The 20,584-nt window shown below is 46.3% G+C and overlaps 1 protein-coding gene across 2 annotated transcripts in view; it reads left to right on the top strand.

Moving 5' to 3' along the window:
• Positions 1-20,584, top strand: part of LOC135056914 (alpha-2-macroglobulin-like protein 1) — a 416,894-nt gene that overhangs the window by 134,349 nt on the left and 261,961 nt on the right. For both annotated transcript variants that reach the window (XM_063962689.1, XM_063962688.1), the window contains exons 2-4: positions 5,086-5,161; positions 12,971-13,154; positions 14,818-14,983. In XM_063962689.1, the coding sequence (XP_063818759.1) occupies positions 5,100-5,161; positions 12,971-13,154; positions 14,818-14,983 (412 nt within the window). In that variant the 5' untranslated portion in view covers positions 5,086-5,099. The remainder of the gene's footprint in view (positions 1-5,085; positions 5,162-12,970; positions 13,155-14,817; positions 14,984-20,584) is intronic.

Here is a 20,584-nt window from a genome sequence, read left to right as displayed (position 1 = left end):
ATATTAGAGAGATACAGCGGTGGGTCAGCACCACATGCGGCTGGATACAGTGTATAGAGATATTAGAGAGATACAGTGGAGGGTCAGCACCACATGCGGCTGTATACAGTGTATAGAGATATTAGAGAGATACAGCGGTGGGTCAGCACCACATGCGGCTGTATACAGTGTATAGAGATATTAGAGAGATACAGCGGAGGGTCAGCACCACATGCGGCTGTATACAGTGTATAGAGATATTAGAGAGATACAGGGGAGGGTCAGCACCACATGCGGCTGTATACAGTGTATAGAGATATTAGAGAGATACAGCGGAGGGTCAGCACCACATGCGGCTGTATACAGTGTATAGAGATATTACAGAGAGATACAGCGGAGGGTCAGCACCACATGCGGCTGTATACAGTGTATAGAGATATTAGAGAGATACAGCGGTGGGTCAGCACCACATGCGGCTGTATACAGTGTATAGAGATATTAGAGAGATACAGCGGAGAGTCAACACCACATGCGGCTGTATACAGTGTATAGAGATATTAGAGAGATACAGGGGAGGGTCAGCACCACATGCGGCTGTATACAGTGTATAGAGATATTAGAGAGATACAGGGGAGGGTCAGCACCACATGCGGCTGTATACAGTGTATAGAGATATTAGAGAGATACAGCGGAGGGTCAGCACCACATGCGGCTGTATACAGTGTATAGAGATATTAGAGAGATACAGCGGTGGGTCAGCACCACATGCGGCTGTATACAGTGTATAGAGATATTAGAGAGATACAGCGGTGGGTCAGTACCACATGCGGCTGTATACAGTGTATAGAGATATTAGAGAGATACAGCAGTGGGTCAGCACCACATGCGGCTGTATACAGTGTATAGAGATATTAGAGAGATACAGCGGTGGGTCAGCACCACATGCGGCTGTATACAGTGTATAGAGATATTAGAGAGATACAGCGGTGGGTCAGCACCACATGCGGCTGGATACAGTGTATAAAGATATTAGAGAGATACAGCGGTGGGTCAGCACCACATGCGGCTGTATACAGTGTATAGAGATATTAGAGAGATACAGCGGAGGGTCAGCACCACATGCGGCTGTATACAGTGTATAGAGATATTAGAGAGATACAGGGGAGGGTCAGCACCACATGCGGCTGTATACAGTGTATAGAGATATTAGAGAGATACAGCGGAGGGTCAGCACCACATGCGGCTGTATACAGTGTATAGAGATATTACAGAGATACAGCGGAGGGTCAGCACCACATGCGGCTGTATACAGTGTATAGAGATATTACAGAGAGATACAGCGGAGGGTCAGCACCACATGCGGCTGTATACAGTGTATAGAGATATTAGAGAGATACAGCGGTGGGTCAGCACCACATGCGGCTGTATACAGTGTATAGAGATATTAGAGAGATACAGCGGAGGGTCAGCACCACATGCGGCTGTATACAGTGTATAGAGATATTAGAGAGATACAGGGGAGGGTCAGCACCACATGCGGCTGTATACAGTGTATAGAGATATTAGAGAGATACAGCGGAGGGTCAGCACCACATGCGGCTGTATACAGTGTATAGAGATATTACAGAGAGATACAGCGGAGGGTCAGCACCACATGCGGCTGTATACAGTGTATAGAGATATTAGAGAGATACAGCGGTGGGTCAGCACCACATGCGGCTGTATACAGTGTATAGAGATATTAGAGAGATACAGCGGAGAGTCAACACCACATGCGGCTGTATACAGTGTATAGAGATATTAGAGAGATACAGGGGAGGGTCAGCACCACATGCGGCTGTATACAGTGTATAGAGATATTAGAGAGATACAGGGGAGGGTCAGCACCACATGCGGCTGTATACAGTGTATAGAGATATTAGAGAGATACAGCGGAGGGTCAGCACCACATGCGGCTGTATACAGTGTATAGAGATATTAGAGAGATACAGCGGTGGGTCAGCACCACATGCGGCTGTATACAGTGTATAGAGATATTAGAGAGATACAGCGGTGGGTCAGTACCACATGCGGCTGTATACAGTGTATAGAGATATTAGAGAGATACAGCAGTGGGTCAGCACCACATGCGGCTGTATACAGTGTATAGAGATATTAGAGAGATACAGCGGTGGGTCAGCACCACATGCGGCTGTATACAGTGTATAGAGATATTAGAGAGATACAGCGGTGGGTCAGCACCACATGCGGCTGGATACAGTGTATAAAGATATTAGAGAGATACAGCGGTGGGTCAGCACCACATGCGGCTGTATACAGTGTATAGAGATATTAGAGAGATACAGCGGTGGGTCAGCACCACATGCGGCTGTATACAGTGTATAGAGATATTAAAGAGATGCAGCGGAGGGTCAGCACCACATGCGGCTGTATACAGTGTATAGAGATATTAGAGAGATACAGCGGTGGGTCAGCACCACATGCGGCTGTATACAGTGTATAGAGATATTAGAGAGATACAGCGGTGGGTCAGCACCACATGCGGCTGTATACAGTGTATAGAGATATCAGAGAGATACAGCGGTGGGTCAGCACCACATGCGGCTGTATACAGTGTATAGAGATATTACAGAGATACAGCGGTGGGTCAGCACCACATGCGGCTGTATACAGTGTATAGAGATATCAGAGAGATACAGCGGTGGGTCAGCACCACATGCGGCTGGATACAGTGTATAGAGATATTAGAGAGATACAGCGGTGGGTCAGCACCACATGCGGCTGTATACAGTGTATAGAGATATTAGAGAGATACAGCGGAGGGTCAGCTCCAAATGCGGCTGTATACAGTGTATAGAGATATTAGAGAGATACAGCGGTGGGTCAGCACCACATGCGGCTGTATACAGTGTATAGAGATATTACAGAGATACAGCGGAGGGTCAGCACCACATGCGGCTGTATACAGTGTATAGAGATATTACAGAGAGATACAGCGGAGGGTCAGCACCACATGCGGCTGTATACAGTGTATAGAGATATTAGAGAGATACAGCGGTGGGTCAGCACCACATGCGGCTGTATACAGTGTATAGAGATATTAGAGAGATACAGCGGAGGGTCAGCACCACATGCGGCTGTATACAGTGTATAGAGATATTAGAGAGATACAGGGGAGGGTCAGCACCACATGCGGCTGTATACAGTGTATAGAGATATTAGAGAGATACAGCGGAGGGTCAGCACCACATGCGGCTGTATACAGTGTATAGAGATATTACAGAGAGATACAGCGGAGGGTCAGCACCACATGCGGCTGTATACAGTGTATAGAGATATTAGAGAGATACAGCGGTGGGTCAGCACCACATGCGGCTGTATACAGTGTATAGAGATATTAGAGAGATACAGCGGAGAGTCAACACCACATGCGGCTGTATACAGTGTATAGAGATATTAGAGAGATACAGGGGAGGGTCAGCACCACATGCGGCTGTATACAGTGTATAGAGATATTAGAGAGATACAGGGGAGGGTCAGCACCACATGCGGCTGTATACAGTGTATAGAGATATTAGAGAGATACAGCGGAGGGTCAGCACCACATGCGGCTGTATACAGTGTATAGAGATATTAGAGAGATACAGCGGTGGGTCAGCACCTCATGCGGCTGTATACAGTGTATAGAGATATTAGAGAGATACAGCGGAGGGTCAGCACCTCATGCGGCTGTATACAGTGTATAGAGATATTAGAGAGATACAGCGGAGGGTCAGCACCACATGCGGCTGTATACAGTGTATAGAGATATTACAGAGAGATACAGCGGTGGGTCAGCACTACATGCGGCTGTATACAGTGTATAGAGATATTACAGAGAGATACAGCGGTGGGTCAGCACCACATGCGGCTGTATACAGTGTATAGAGATATTAGAGAGATACTGCGGAGGGTCAGCACTACATGCGGCTTAATACAGTGTATAGAGATATTACAGAGAGATACAGGGGAGGGTCAGCACTACATGCGGCTGTATACAGTGTATAGAGATATTAGAGAGATATAGCGGAGGGTCAGCACCACATGCGGCTGTATACAGTGTATAGAGATATTAGAGAGATACAGCGGTGGGTCAGCACCACATGCGGCTGGATACAGTGTATAGAGATATTAGAGAGATACAGCGGTGGGTCAGCACCACATGCGGCTGTATACAGTGTATAGAGATATTATAGAGATACAGCGGAGGGTCAGCACCACATGCGGCTGTATACAGTGTATAGAGATATTAGAGAGATACAGCGGTGGGTCAGCACCACATGCGGCTGTATACAGTGTATAGAGATATCAGAGAGATACAGCGGTGGGTCAGCACCACATGCGGCTGTATACAGTGTATAGAGATATTAGAGAGATACAGCGGTGGGTCAGCACCACAGGCGGCTGGATACAGTGTATAGAGATATCAGAGAGATACAGCGGTGGGTCAGCACCACATGCGGCTGTATACAGTGTATAGAGATATTAGAGAGATACAGCGGTGGGTCAGCACCACATGCGGCTGTATACAGTGTATAGAGATATCAGAGAGATACAGCGGTGGGTCAGCACCACATGCGGCTGTATACAGTGTATAGAGATATTAGAGAGATACAGCGGTGGGTCAGCACCACAGGCGGCTGGATACAGTGTATAGAGATATCAGAGAGATACAGCGGTGGGTCAGCACCACATGCGGCTGTATACAGTGTATAGAGATATTAGAGAGATACAGCGGAGGGTCAGCACCACATGCGGCTGTATACAGTGTATAGAGATATTAGAGAGATACAGCGGTGGGTCAGCACCACATGCGGCTGTATACAGTGTATAGAGATGTTAGAGAGATATAGCAGTGGGTCAGCACCACATGCGGCTGGATACAGTGTAGGGGTCATTAGCAGGAGATCTGCAGAACGTGTACCCCATAGTGTATGTAATCAGTGAGCAGTAGATTATGTGACTCAGTAATAAAAGTGTGTAATCTATGGCATGATCAGTGTAATCTCCTGACTACTGAGAAGAGAGCAGAATGTGAGAGTGACCCTATTTCTGTCTGTCCGTCAGGTCCGGGCACCGTGATGCGGGCGCTATGTCTCCTATTATCCCTGCAGGTGACACTGGCTCTAAGCGACAGAATACCGTAAGTACAGACTGAGAACCGTCTCCGGCATCTACTGTATGTTCTAGGTTCATCAATGTCAGTCATTTACTTCTATGTAATGAGGATGTTACATGTGTGGACAAGTTCTATAGGGTCATTTCTACAATTTACATTAACCTGTTAATCTGTTGGTTAGATACACTCTCATATAGAATGTATATAACACATCTGACCCATGTCACTCCTGATATCCATTATGCATTCACTATTAGAGATGCTTCGGTCACCTATGTATCAGCCGGTCAGTCACGTCGGCACAGACCTGCAGGAAATCTCTGGAGTGTCTTCAATTTTGGATTCATTTAAAAATATATAACTAAAACAAATGGAGTGTCCAGGCTGGTTCTCTCCAACACCTTAAACGCATGGCGGAAGCACGGTGGCAGTTTTAATTTAAAAAACAAAAATGTACTTATTTTAATAGTGTTTAAAAATACTTCATCATCAAATCAGTGAAATTCAATCTAATTCTGAACCATTCCAAATAGAGAGTGTACCCCCGTGTCCCTCACTGTACCCCTGCATCCCCCACTGTACCCCCTCATCCCCCATGGTACTTCCACAACCCTCACTGTACCCCTGCGTCCCCCACTGTACTTCCACATCCCCCACTGTACCCCTGCTTCCCCCACTGTACTTCCACATCCCCCACTATACCCCTGCTTCCCCCACTGTACCCTTGCTTCCCCCTCTGTACCCCTGCATCCCCCACTGTACCCCTGCATCCCCCACTGTACCCCCGCATCCCCCATGGTACTTCCACATCCCCCACTGTACCCCTGCATCCCCCACTGTACCCTTGCTTCCCCCACTGTACCCCTGCGTTCCCCACTGTACCCCCGCATCCCCCACTGTACCCTTTTCTTCCCCCACTGTACCCCTGCATCCCCCACTGTACCTCTGCATCCTCCACTGTACCTCTGCATCCTCCACTGTACCCCTGCATCCCCCACTGTCCCTTTGCTTTCCCCACTGTACCCCTGCTTCCCCCACTGTACCCCTGCTTCCCCCACTGTACCCTTGCTTCCCCCACTGCACCACGCTGACTGATGTGGAATTGTACGGACAGAAAACGTAAAAGAATTCTTTAAACATTGTCATTTATTCCTGTGCGTGGTGTTCTCATACTGGCTGGCAATGGCCAAAGATGGAAATGTCCGGTATCCTAACTGACCAATCTGCTACAGTATTACCCTCTCTCATTCTATGCACAAGAGCAAACGTGTGGTCGTCACTGTATATAGAGGCCACCTCTGCCCACACGGCTGGCTAAGCTTTAGTGTTGAACCTAAAGAAGCACAACGTACAGTAGGTAGGCGTGCGGATGAGGCCGGCATTTTCACATCTGCATTTTGAGTTGCTCGCCTGATACTGTTCATGCATCCTTACATCTAGTACATGAGCTCCTCAGTCATCATCATCATCATCATAATCATCATCATCATCTATCATAATCATCTATCACCATCATCACTTCCACAACTTGCATACATTTTATGCAGGAGCATTATTTATATCTCAGCTAACGCATTTCCAGACCTGTACAACTAAAACTGACGCATTATGAAGCTAAAGGGGCTTTACCTGTATCTACTCCCTCACTCTACAGCATTTACATGTAAATACCCCTCACCTGCATCTCCAATCGCCATGGGAGGGGCCTGCCTGATATGTGTATCGCTGATAGGGTCCTGAGCTGTGCACAGGTGTGGAGCTACACAGCAAGGACCTCGTGGGCTGCCAGGTACCTTCACCTCTGACCCAGCCATGGCCGCACCCCACCATCGCCACCCTGCACACGGAAACTTATTGGGATTTCATCTGATGCATTGACTGTGACAGTTCACGGAATTTGCCTGCAAGGCTACTGTATGTGTTGCCCTTTGGGCCTGTTAGACTTGTGAAGAATGTACATCTGTATAACCATGTAATATGACAGTTTGTCGGTGCTGGAACTGTAGTAGGGGCCAGATTAATAATGGAGGGTGGGACTATAGCCCCAGGCCAACCCATAAAAATAGGCCCATCATGGTGACAGCATACTGACCAGCCACCCTCAGTATTTTCATTCCCATGTGGTCCTTAGTAATCCCGCCTTGACTGCTGAGCTGTTTATCCCGCTGGTGAATTCTTTAATCTGGTAGAACATGGAAATCTGAAATGTTGGAGAATAAGTGAATGTGTTTATGTGTTTGTAAAGAGCGATCTCAGTGGGGAATGTAAATGAAGGCGTCTCGTCGCTGCAGCAGGAAGACTGACCATGAGACTTGGGTCAGAAGTGAGATATTTATTCACCTTTCTGCTGCGGGGTACACTGGGCTCCACAAGGATAGACATAGAGGGGGTGTAGAGTAGGATCTTGATCCGAGGCACCAACAGGCTCAAAAGCTTTGACTGTTCCCAGAATGCATAGCGCCGCCTCCTCTATAACCCCGCCTCCCTGCACAGGAGCTCAGTTTTGTAGTTGGTGCTGCAGATAGCAGGCACATAACAGAGGGGCTGCTCCAGGCAGCCCTAAGAAAAGCTTTTTTGAGAAGCTGCATATCTGTCTCTCCCTCACTCCCTGTCAGTGTTTGGGCACCATTTCTCTCAGCTACACTGTTCATGGGACTGCTTGGGCAAATCCTCCTGTGTAAAGCTGCCTGGTTGTCAGTGCTGTGACTTTATATGACACTTAAGTATTGTACATGTCAATTAGACAGTGTTAGTTAAGAAAGAGTGCATTTAGGGGGTGATTCTGAGTTGTTCGCTCGCTAGCTGCTTTTAGCAGCATTGCACACGCTAAGCCGCCGTCCTCTGGGAGTGTATCCTAGCATAGCAGAAGTGCGAACGAAAGATTAGCAGAATTGCGAATAGAAATTTCTTAGCAGTTTCTGAGTAGCTCCAGACTTACTCACAAATAGCGATCAGTTCAATCAGTTTCGTTCCTGGTTTGACGTCACACACACACCCAGCGTTCGCCCAGCCACTCCCCCAGACACTCCAGCGTTTTTCCCTGAAACGCCTGCGTTTTTCCGCACACTCCCAGAAAACGGCCAGTTTCCGCCCAGAAACACCCACTTCCTGTCAATCACACTCCGATCAGCAGAACGATGAAAATACTTTGTTACGCCGTGAGTAAAATACAAAAGTTTTGTGCTAATTTACTTGGCGCAGGCGCGCTGCGTACATTGCGCATGTGCAGTTTGCGACTAATTGCTCCGTAGCGAAAAAAAATAACGCGAACAACTCGGAATGACCCCCTTAGTCAGGGTTCTCTGCTCTGGTACAAGTACCCTGTGATATACATCCAGTTCTTACTGTGCGGTGTTATATCTATTGACTACATAACTATATAAGCTGGTCCAGTGCAGTATTATTGTTAGTAATAACCTCTGCATTGTATAACTGTGACTATATGTGTGTGCATTAGCTTGCTGAGTGGTTTCCATTTCGTGTCTCTCACTCAACCTGTTATCCCTATATTCTATAACATGAGGGGGCTTGGTGCGTCATGTTTTATAATTATATAGGATTTTCACAAGATATACTTTATTACATATTTTTCTCTGTGATTTTAGTCACCATATCTCTCCTGTATCTCTACTTGTGCTGACTACACTGCGCAGGGGTTTGGGCTAGAGGTATTGTGCTGCTGACAATTGTACTGTGTTACCTGATACTGCAAGTTATATCATGTCTGCTTCTGAGGGTAACGGTTCTGGGGCTGAACACACTGCCGGTGTTGCTGAAGCCACAGATCCCTATGAGGAGACTATAGCAGCTGTGGGCTCTGGTTCTGGGGGCTACTTGCCCCCCAGTGGGACTGTGGCAACGGGGGTACATAATGACCCACCGTGGGCCACTTTCTCCACGCTTCTACATACGCTAGTTACTAAACTAACACCCCCTATGGGACCTCCTATGCCGGTGCAACCGTATGTGGTCCCCGCAGCTAATCCGCCGTGGGCGGATAATTTATCTGTTCAGTTAAAGAAGTTGAACCAGTCCTTGACTACTAAAAAGGTCTGACCCTCGCTCGCCTAAGACCAAGGGGTCCTCTAAGCGAGCTCTTATCTCCTCACAATCCACTGCTGTCACTGACACCTTGTCTGATGAAGATGGCACTTACACTGACCCCACAGATTCTGACTCAGATACGGCTGATGGTGAAGGTAGTTCACATGTGGATGTTCCTGATCTTTTGGAGGCTATTGAGTTTATTTTACAGATTACGGATGATCCCGAGCCATCCGCAACTCCTAAGAAACCAGATAGGTTCAAGCGTCAGAAGGTGGTTAAACAAGTTTTACCTCACTCTGACCACCTAGTGGATATACGTCAGGAACTCTGAGGAAACCCGGGTAAGAAGTTTGTGCCTCAAAAGAAGATGCTGGCTCGCTATCCCCTTGCTCCAGAGCTGTCTAATAATTGGGAAATGCCTCCTCCAGTAGACTCACATGTGGCTAGGATGGTGGTTTCCTCAGCTCTACCTGTCACTACTGTCACGTCTCTAAAAGAGCCTACGGATAAACGTGTGGAGGGTTGTCTGAAAGCGATTTACACCCTCACGGGTGCTGCACAAAGGCCCACTATTGCAGCAACATGGGCTGCAGAGGCTATTGAAGCATGGGCCTTAGAGTTGGAAGCTGAAATCTCTTTTCCTACCATGCTAGACAATGCTTGTCATATATTGTCACAGCTTCTCACTATATTAAAGAGGTGGCTTCTGATGCCGGTATTCTAGCAGCCAAGGCCTCTACTACATCAGTCTTGGCTCGCCGGATATTGTGGCTGAGATCCTGGTGTGTGGATCTGGATTCTAGAAAACCCCTGGAGGTACTCCCTTTCAAGGGAGATATTCTGTTTGGTGAGGACTTAAATAAAATAGTGGCTGACTTGGCTACTGCCAAAACTGCCTGTCTGCCAAGTACCGCTCCTTCTGTGTCGAAGGCTAAAGGTACGTCCTTTCGCCCCTTTCGTCCTTCAGGTAAAGCAAAAGGTCAGGTGTACAACAAGCAGGCCCGCACTTCCAAACCTGGTAAGCCAAAGCCCAAAAGAGCCTGGGCTGCCCGTCAGCCAGCTTCCATGACGGATAAGCCTGCTGCATGACGGGGCGGACCTCCCCCTGGGGGATCCCAGGGTGGGTGGCTGGCTTCTAGGGTATACCCAGGAATAGTTGAAGACCACTTCAGATGCCTGGTACGGGAAGTCGTCACTCGAGGTTACGCCATAGCCTTCAAAAACCATCCCCCTCATCGATTTTGCCTGACAGACGTCCCGTTGGACCAGACAAAGGCAAACACTCTACATTCGGTGGTACAGACCCTCCTGGATACAGGAGTCGTAGTACAGGTGCCTCTTACTCAGAGGGGTCGGGGGTACTATTCTCCGCTGTTTCTGGTCCCGAAACCGAATGGGTCCTCCTGGCCCGTTCTCAACCTCAAGCATTGAACAGGTTTGTGAAAGTTTCCAAGTTCCGTATGGAAACCCTTCGCTCTATAGTTCTGGCCTTGGAACCTGGGGACTACATGGTCTTCCTGGACATACACGATGCTTACCTGCATATTCCTATAGCAGTGTCACATCAGCAATACCTGAGGTTTGCGATTGGCAACCTCCATTACCAGTTTCGGGCGTTACCTTTTGGTTTAACTACGGCTCCGCGAGTCTTCACCAAGGTTATGGCGGTGATGACGGTGGTACTCCGCCGTCAAGGGGTCAGGATACTGCCGTATCTGGACGACTTGTTAATCCTGGCAAATTCCCCAGAACTTTTCCTACGTCATCTGGATATGACTGTCCGGTTTCTACAAGCCCACGGGTGGCTCATCAACTGGAAGAAATCCTCCCTGGTCCCTGCTCAGAGCATGGTGCACCTGGGAGCGCTATTGGACACTCACAACCAGCGGTTGTTCTTGTCTCAGGAGAAAGCTTCAGGACAGGATTCGTTGCTTCCTTTCTCGTCCGCAAGTGTCGATACATTCGGCGATGCAGGTGCTGGGCCTCATGGTGTCAGCATTCGACATGGTGGAGTATGCTCAATTCCATTCTCGCCCCCTCCAGAGGCTGATTCTAGCCAAGTGGGACGGCCTGCCTCACCGGATCAGGTCTCACATGATCTCATTGACTCTGGAGGTCCGTCTGTCGCTGCACTGGTGGCTCCAGGACCAACGATTGTGCAGGGCCCGTCCCTTCTGGATATCCGACTGGGTCCTGTTGACGACAGATGCCAGTCTAAAGAGGTTGGGGAGCGGTGCTGGAGCAACACTCTCTTCAGGGTCGGTGGACCAAGGAGGAATCTCTCCTCTCGATCAAAATTCTGAAATTGCGGGTGGTCTTCAATGCGTTGAACCTGGCCCAGCATTTAATTCAGAACCGTCCTGTTCATGGGTCTGGCATTCTTACTTTGTTTGGTGCGCATCTAACAATTATGATGCTTCTAAGTTTAGTATAGCCAAGTTGTTGGCCTTTCTTCAACAGGGCCTGGATTTAGGCCTGCGTCTGGCCTCCCTCAAGGTTCAAATGTCTGCCTTGTCGGTGTGGTTTCAGAGAAAGATTGCGACCTTACCTGATGTGCATACCTTTACTCAGGGTGTGTTGCGTATTCAACCTCCCTATGTCCCGCCTGTTGCTCCTTGGGACTTGTGGTTTTGGAGGCGTTACAAGAGTCTCCGTTTGAACCTCTTGGATCAGCTGACCTTAAGTGGCTTTCCCTTAAGGTGGTGTTTCTGCTGGCTATTGCTTCAGCTAGAAGAGTGTCGGATTTGGGTGCCTTGTCTTGTAGTTCCCCATATCTGATATTTCACCGTGACCGGGCGGTTCTTAGGACTCGTCCCGGTTATTTGCCTAAGGTGGTTTCTTCGTTCCACCTTAATCAGGAGATTGTGGTACCGGCCTTTGTCTCTCCTGTTCTGTCTCCCAAAGAGCGGTCTTTGGATGTGGTACGGGCTCTCCGTATCTATGTGAAGAGAACTGCTTCTCTTAGGAAATCTGATTCTCTCTTCATTCTGTTTGGGTTTCACAAACGGGTCTGGCCTGCTCACAAGCAGACTTTGGCCAGATGGATTAGAATGGTGATTGCACATGCTTATGTGAGGGCTGGTCTGTCAGCTCCTGCTCACATTATGGCCCATTCTACTCGGTCTGTTGGACCTTCTTGGGCGGCCCGCCGTGGTGCGACCCTTGAACAATTGTGCAAGGCGGCTGCGTGGTCCTCCGTGAACACATTCATAAGGTTCTATGCCTTCGATACTGTCACTTCCCAGGATGCTTCCTTTGGACGCCGGGTTCTTGTGCCCGCTACAGTGCATCCCCTCCCACAAGGAACTGCTTTAGGACATCCCCCTATGTCTATCCTTGTGGAGACCAGTGTACCCCGCAGCAGAAAACGAGTTTTATGGTAAGAACTTACCTTTGTTAAAACTCTTTCTGTGAGGTACACTGCGCTCCACAAGGCGCCCACCCTGACGCACTTAGCTTCTTTGGGTTGGTATGGCATTAGCCACTGACACTTCTCCTGTCGTGAGAGTGTGGTGTCTGTGGCTACTAACCGTTAGCGTCTCTTTTCCTGCTACTGCATTGGGCTGGTTAACTAAAAACTGAGCTCCTGTGCAGGGAGGCGGGGTTATAGAGGAGGGGACGCTATGCATCTTGGGAACAGTCAAAGCTTTTGAGCCTGTTGGTGCCTCGGATCAAGATCCTACTCTACACCCCCCCTATGTCTATCCTTGTAGAGCCCAGTGTACCTTGCAGAAAGAGTTTTAACAAAGGTAAGTTCTTACCATAAAACTAATTTTTCCATTCTAGATACTTTGCAGTGATTATTCCTCCGGACCTGTATTACCCATCGGATGAGATGTTCTGCATCCACACTCCCAAGAACCTTAGTGGCTTCTCTCATATATCTGTGGATCTAAAGATTGCATCTGGATCCAAGACTCTATTTACGATGCAACCTGACAGCCCCAGGTGGCACTGCGCGTCTTTCCAGGTAAATTGTGAGCTCTGCGGGTTATACGGCAAATTTCAAATTTCCCAAAAATTTTCTAGAAATTGTAACGAATCATTAGTTACAAGTATCATCCAGAGACGTTATAACCAGCGCAGGGGCTCCAGTCTACAAAATGTGTTTCAGTTTAGCAGAAATATAATATGTGTAGAGAAAACACGTTACCACCAGAGTCATCTATTATATACCCTCCGTCCCATCCGCACCTTCCCGCTATTCTGAATCTCTCCCCTGATCGGAGAAGTGGCCAAACCAGGTGCATTTATCAGCCCTCATTCTGCTTACAGCTGTGACCAAGAAATGGGGGGGGGGGAGTAGCTCTAGGACGACCAATCACAAGCCACAATAAAGAGATTTTACAGCCTGCAATTGGTCCTCTATCGGAGCTGAATAGCTGATATTAAATAACTGGAGTGTTGGCTACAGTACGTACATCCAGTGTGCTAGTTACAATAAGAAGGAGGAGCTAAAGATGAAGGAGGGGCTTGATATGTCCGTAGTATTATTATTATTATTATTATTATTATTTGTTCATATTATTTGTTTTGCTTATTCTGTATTTAATGTGAAAGTTAAGAAACATTACACAGTATCTGTATCTGAAAAGACTGGATTTTATGAGGAGGTGAAATGAGCAGTATATTGGGAGAGAAATGCAACATTTGACATTAATAATGGGGATTGGCTACATGTGACTGTTGGACACATTTAGTAGAGACATCTTCAGTTGTGTGAGACATCTATTGCCCCATCTTCCAAGCTGCAGTCATCTTACATTGGTTCTGCATACACAGATGTGCCCACATACACCTTTCAGTTATCCTGTCATGTATGGCACGGCTTGGCATGCCATAGTCTCAGAGATTTAGCCATGCTTTGCAATTTTTCTTAATTCGCTTGTTTAATATGATACTTTATACATATTCTATTATGACAGACTTTAATGTAAAAATAAATCCACTCGCTACTCGTAGAGAAAAGCGTAGCCGTGCTATGTATGGCGTGCCAAAGTGAGTAATATAGAAAAGGTGTAAGTGGGCACATCTTGTATATAATAGTGTATGGAACACAGAGCTTTTGTTTCTATGAAGAAAGCTTCCAGTCTCACAGTTACACATACAGTATTTATAGTATCTTCTTTACATTGGAATTGTCTTCAGATTCCATTTTATTCATTTTTCTTTTATTAATTTCACATATGAAATGATTGCACTGATTTCTTCCTGTTTATAGAATTAGTTATAAGAATTAAAAATGATTTAAAAATAAAAAGGTGCCACTTTATGCCAAGGAAATAAATTATTATAAAATATTTAGCAATCCAAAGCATTTACTTTGACGCTAAACTTTTTTTTTCAAACTTTTAAGATATTTATATCTCCAAGTTAGGGGGACTGCTATGGAAACAAAGTTTGTGCCCGATTATGCCTTCCTAATCATAAGTATGTCTGAACACCATTTTATCTATCTAACCATTGGCAGTAATGTGGTTCTCTTTCAAAGATATATTGATTATAAGAGAGGCCCCAGATTTCTTCTCCATACCCCTGAGTACAACCAGAATAAAAGCACTGATACTTCATCCATTTTTCTTGGTATTAACCAAAAAGTGCACATTTAATACTAAAATATTACTCATGTTTAGGTTCCTGAACCTTCTGCAGCCACAGAGAACATAGACATTGAAGTACAAGGTCATGAGATTGGAGGCAACAAGATACAGTTCAGTACCAAATCTCTGACTGTCCGGAGGAAAAATAATGGAACTTTCATCCAAACTGACAAACCCAAATATAAACCAGGACAAAAAGGTGAGGAGTAAGGAGGTGTGAGGCACAGAATCCTACAGAGAGCACACTTTTAGCCTAGGCACACAGCACTTTAATCACTGAGGCACCGCTAATTCCTACACCAGTGGGATTATTTCCGGTTTCTGATTCATATTTGAGGGATATGAATAATACTTGAATGATGCCCAATGGCAACATGATTTAGCGTGGTTAACTTGTGATGGCTTTGCACATCATTTAATTATTCCTAATTACAAAATTTTAGAGACAGTTCCATATTTATATATATATATATATTCCTAATGATCCAATTATGCCTAGGAAGTAATTTAGTATTACATTTTTAGAGACCCAAAGAGTTTAGTTTGACTCAAAATATTTTAGGGGGACTGCTATGGGGCCAAAGTTTGTGCCAGATTATGCTATAAGTTTTATGAATACGTCTGAACACCTCTTCATCTTCAACAACTCATATGGTAGAAATGTGGAACTTTTTCAAAGATACTTTACATTGATTATTTGAGATCTATCTTGAGAAGCTCCAGATTTCATCCAAAATGTGAAAAAAAGTGTTTTTTCACCTATCAGTGTGAATGAACCTAACTACATTTTTTTTTTGTGGTTTTATTGGTGCATAATAACTCTGGTGTTGTTGGTTTATTCTGAAGGGGCATTAAAATAGATTTTTTTGCTAAAGTTACTAAATTACTAGGTTGACCAAAAGATTGACTTGTTACCTGGTATATTTAGAAATACAAATTGCTCAAGATCATAAATTATTCCAAAACTGGAAAAGTGATTCTACACTTGAAAACAGTTTTTGTTTTATTAATGAAATTTTTTAAAAGGCTGCAATTTAACCCACTTTGGGTACAGCTTTCATATGTAATCAGATAGGACAGGCTGTATCCAAACATTATTTTGGCTTTTTTACCAATGATGACCTCTTAGCACAGAATCCTGTCCCTCTTCCTAGAGCAATATATAGATGATAAAAATGGTGTCTCTCAGTTGCATGAAATCAGTGACATGTGGAGGTAAAAGACTTTCACATGAGCCCTCATTTCTGATACAGAGAAACAGTCCAGGTCCATAGTCCTTGGTGCCATATGCCCCAGAACAGAGCAAGTGAAAGAAGAACTACAATGAGTAGAATGGAGAACAAACATTATTGCATAGTAAACTCAGTAGTTTGATATGATGTGTATATTGGGCCCTACTGATATAGAGTGAGGTAGGTATCATATCTAAGGGGTTTCCACCAGAGTAACTAAGGAGAGAGTCTCTACTTTCCTGTGTTCAGGCTGGTCGGCATGAGTCAAGTGGCCACTCACATATTGTCTCATAAGCAAATAACTATGTAGTGACCCTCACCCACAATAACACCAGTCCAGTTAAGCATTTAGGAAATGCTGAAAATGAATGAAATAAAGCAAACATCAATATGGAACACAATGTTTTAAAAAAAAAATGTATTCTAACCAAATCATATTTTATGTAGAAGTTATTTTTGTTTATGTGAGTTTTTTTCCATTGGTCAGCCAGAGAGATATTGGAGTGTCAGGGGGAGGTTTAGTAACTAGGAGTTTTGCATTATACAGTATAAAAGTGCTGGTTCTGGAACGGCAAGAAAGTGGTATAAAAACGTCCCATGTGTATGCACATAGGTCGCAGTCAGTGCTGCTAGGGTCTGGCTCAGGTGCACGCCCAGACTTCAGGGGGAACCCAGCCAGGGCCATCGTAACTGCATTGTAGGCTCTGGGCAACACAGAATACTGGGGGCCCTCCCACCCATTCACGGGGGAATAAATAAAAAATATCATAACTTACTCCCCCCCATGCTTCCATACAGTGAAAGACTGTCTACACTCTGATTGGTGGATGGCCGCTGCATTGTTTCATGTTTTATATATGACTCTTTATACTAATAGTTGTGTCCCCCTCCTAGTCATGTTCCGTATAGTAACTGTGGATCAGGACATGGGAATATCCAGTTCTCCAGTTATAGCAGAATGCTATATTATATATTGTGTGTGCTCCTGGGGCGTATGGTGCTGTCTGGCTGCTGCATTGTTTCATGTTTTGTTTGTACTCTTTATACTAATAGTTCTGTCCCCCTCCTAGTCATGTTCCGTATAGTTACTGTCGATCAGGACATGGGAATATCCTGTTCTCCAGTTATAGCTGAAAGCTATATTATATATTGTGTGTGTGTTATGATTCCAGTACTCCTGACCGGAGGAGATCTCATGGCAATGGCCAGAGTACTGGAAGGGGAATGCTGGTTACGGGAGCTGGAAAGACTAGTTGCCCCTGGCGCCCTAACTCTATTGTCTCACCCGTGCTATCGGAAATCCCTTGCGAGACTATGGTTTCTTGAGCCCCTGGCAGCCACGTTTGAAAGGCGGATTATGTCTGCCCAACTCCGGTGCCCCCCGGTCTTAGTGAGAGACAAAGGGAAATCCGAGGCAGGATGATGACAAGAGGACCTCTGACTGACAACAGGCCAGGGGCAACAAGCTAACTAACCAAACCAGAAGTATGCGCGGAAAAACCGCCAGATAAAAGGACAACCAAAATCCACTAGTCCGTTACTCCTACCCAGCACCGCTGGATACCAGAGTGGATCTGTGGGAGCGGAATCCTCCGCAAAAGCTCCAAAACACAAATAATAAGTAATAAAGCGGCCAAGCCGCAACACACGGCTACGCCGTGACTCACGAACACCACTGGATGTTTAGAGGTGCTCAGTCAGGACTCCAGGAACAGATGACAACTTCCGAGTACAGGACAACTGAGGACAGGAACGACCGGGTACAGCAGGACTGGAAACACTCTCAGCAAACAGATACAGCATGCAGGAAGCTATTACCGGCGTCTGTGAGAAGCCCTGGGAGTGTACTTAACAGGGAGTCCTCCAATCAGCTGTTTAGAGGCTGATTGGACTAAATGCCGTGCAGCTGCCTTGCTGCACGGCCAGGAAACAGGTGCCCTTATTAATTTAAATGGACCCAGCAACGGGGAACGCGGTCCGCCAGTGGCGTCCCCGTTGCTAGGGTCCGTGCGGCTCCGTGCGCCCAGCGTCAAGCGTTGCCAGGGAGCCGGCGGCTGTACGCGCACGGCGTCCCTGGTTGCTAGGCGCCGGGCCGCACCGACGAGCGGACCCCGGCGCCTAACAGTACCCCCCCCTTGAGGAGGGGTCAAGGAACCCCTAAAGCCAGGTTTCCGAGGAAATTCCCGAAAAAATGCCCTCTTGAGCCTCGGGGCATGGAGATCCTTATCCAGGACCCAAGACCTTTCCTCTGGACCATAGCCTTTCCAGTGCACCAGAAAATAAAGCCGACCCCAGGACAATTTGGAATCGAGAACCTTCTCCACCAAGAACTCCTGATGTCCCTGTACATCTACTGGTGATTTCCCCTGAGAGATCTTCCGAGGAAATCTACTGGAAGAAACGTATGGTTTTAACAGGGAGCAATGGAACGTATTTCCGATCCGGAGAGCTCTTGGTAAACGTAACCGGAAAGCAACTGGATTGATTTTTTTAATAATATGAAATGGTCCAATAAATTTGGGGCCCAATCTAGCTGAGGTTTGTCGAAGTCTAATGTTACGAGTCGACAACCATACCCTGTCTCCCACCTTAAAAGTGCAAGGACGCCGGAGCCTGTCAGAAAAATTTTTCTCTCGAAATGCCGCTCTTCTGAGAGCAAGGTGCACTTTTTTCCAAATGACTCTGAGATGAGAGGTTAAGGTTAGCGAGGAAACAGAAGAATGTTGAAAAAAAGAATTAGCTCTGGGGTGAAAACCAAAAACTGAAAAGAATGGAGACACATTAGTGGAGGAATGACAAGAATTGTTGTAAGCAAACTCCGCCAAAGGAAGAAACTCGGACCAATCATTCTGGAGTTTGGCTGAGTACAAACGCAAATACTGTTTTAATGATTGATTAACTCGCTCAGTCTGCCCGTTGGATTGGGGATGGTAGCCGGATGTTAAAGACAATTTCATCTTTAATGAGGCACAAAAAGACTTCCAGAATTGTGCAATGAATTGTGGACCCCGATCAGAAACAATATCAGTGGGCAACCCATGAAGTCTGAAAACATGGCGGAGAAACAAAACAACCAATCCCTGGGCAGATGGCAGTTGGGGAAGAGCAATGAAATGGGCCATCTTGCTAAAACGGTCCACTACCACCCATATGACTCGGAATCCGGCTGACAGAGGGAGGTCTACCACAAAATCCATGGAAATATGAGACCATGGCCTGAGAGGAACATTTAAGGGCATAAGTTGCTCGATAGGCAAGGAACGGGGAACCTTATGCTGTGCACAGACCTGACAAGAAAAAACAAACTCCTTAATGTCTTTAGAAAGACCAGGCCACCATACTGAGCGGGAGACTAATTCCAAAGTCTTAGAGATCCCCGGATGCCCGGCAACTTTGCTATCATGAAACTCAGTCAAAACAGTAGCTCTCAAAAACTCAGGGACGTAAAGACGACCAGCAGGAGTATTTCCAGGAGCTTGATGTTGAAGCTGCTTTAACTGGGTAAATAAATCTTGTGTGAGGCCTGCCCAAATGACTGAAGACGGAAGTATGGGAGTAACAGGACTGTTATTATGAACTGGAAGAAAACTGCGTGACAGGGCATCCGCCTTGGTATTCTTGGAACCTGGCCTAAAAGTGATAATAAACTTGAAACGAGTAAAAAATAAAGCCCAACGAGCCTGCCGGGCATTCAGCCGCTTAGCTGATTCGATGTACTGAAGATTTTTGTGGTCAGTCAATACTGAAATGGTATGTGTTGCTCCCTCAAGCCAATGCCTCCACTCCTTGAAAGCCCATTTAATAGCCAGTAACTCCCGGTTACCAACATCGTAGTTGGATTCAGCGGATGAGAATTTCCTGGACATAAAGGCACAAGGATGTAGTTCCAGAGAGTCCGGATCCTTCTGAGATAGGATAGCCCCCACTCCAACCTCCGAGGCATCAACCTCAACAATGAAGGGCAATTCAGGGTTGGGATGTCTGAGGACTGGAGCTGAGACAAAAGCTTGTTTCAAGGCCTGAAAGGATAACTCAGCTTCACGTGACCAGTTGGTAGGATCCGCTCCCTTCTTAGTCAGTGCCACAATGGGAGCAACCAGGTCGGAAAAAGAATGAATAAATCTTCTATAATAATTCGCAAACCCTAAAAAGCGCTGAATTGCTTTTAAGTTGGTGGGTTGCGCCCAACTAAGGATGGCTTGGAGCTTCTTAGGTTCCATACAGAATCCCCGAGGGGAAATAATGTACCCTAAAAAGGATACCTCCGTGACATGAAACTCACACTTTTCCAGCTTGGCATATAGATGATTTTCACGTAATTTTTGAAGAACCTGGCGCACCTGGGTAACATGTTGTTCAATTGAATCAGAATAGATCAGGATGTCGTCTAAGTAAACGACCACGAATCTTCCTAGAAAATCACGGAGCACATCGTTAATAAGATCCTGGAAAACTGCCGGAGCGTTAGACAAGCCGAACGGCATCACCAGATACTCGTAGTGACCCGACTGAGTACTGAAAGCCGTCTTCCACTCATCTCCCGACTTGATTCGAATGAGGTTATACGC

Source organism: Pseudophryne corroboree, chromosome 3, assembly GCF_028390025.1.
Source record: "Pseudophryne corroboree isolate aPseCor3 chromosome 3, aPseCor3.hap2, whole genome shotgun sequence".
Taxonomy (NCBI): Eukaryota; Metazoa; Chordata; class Amphibia; order Anura; family Myobatrachidae; genus Pseudophryne; species Pseudophryne corroboree.
The sequence above is the reverse complement of the archived record's forward strand: the minus strand, read 5'-3'. Positions and strand labels throughout refer to the sequence as shown.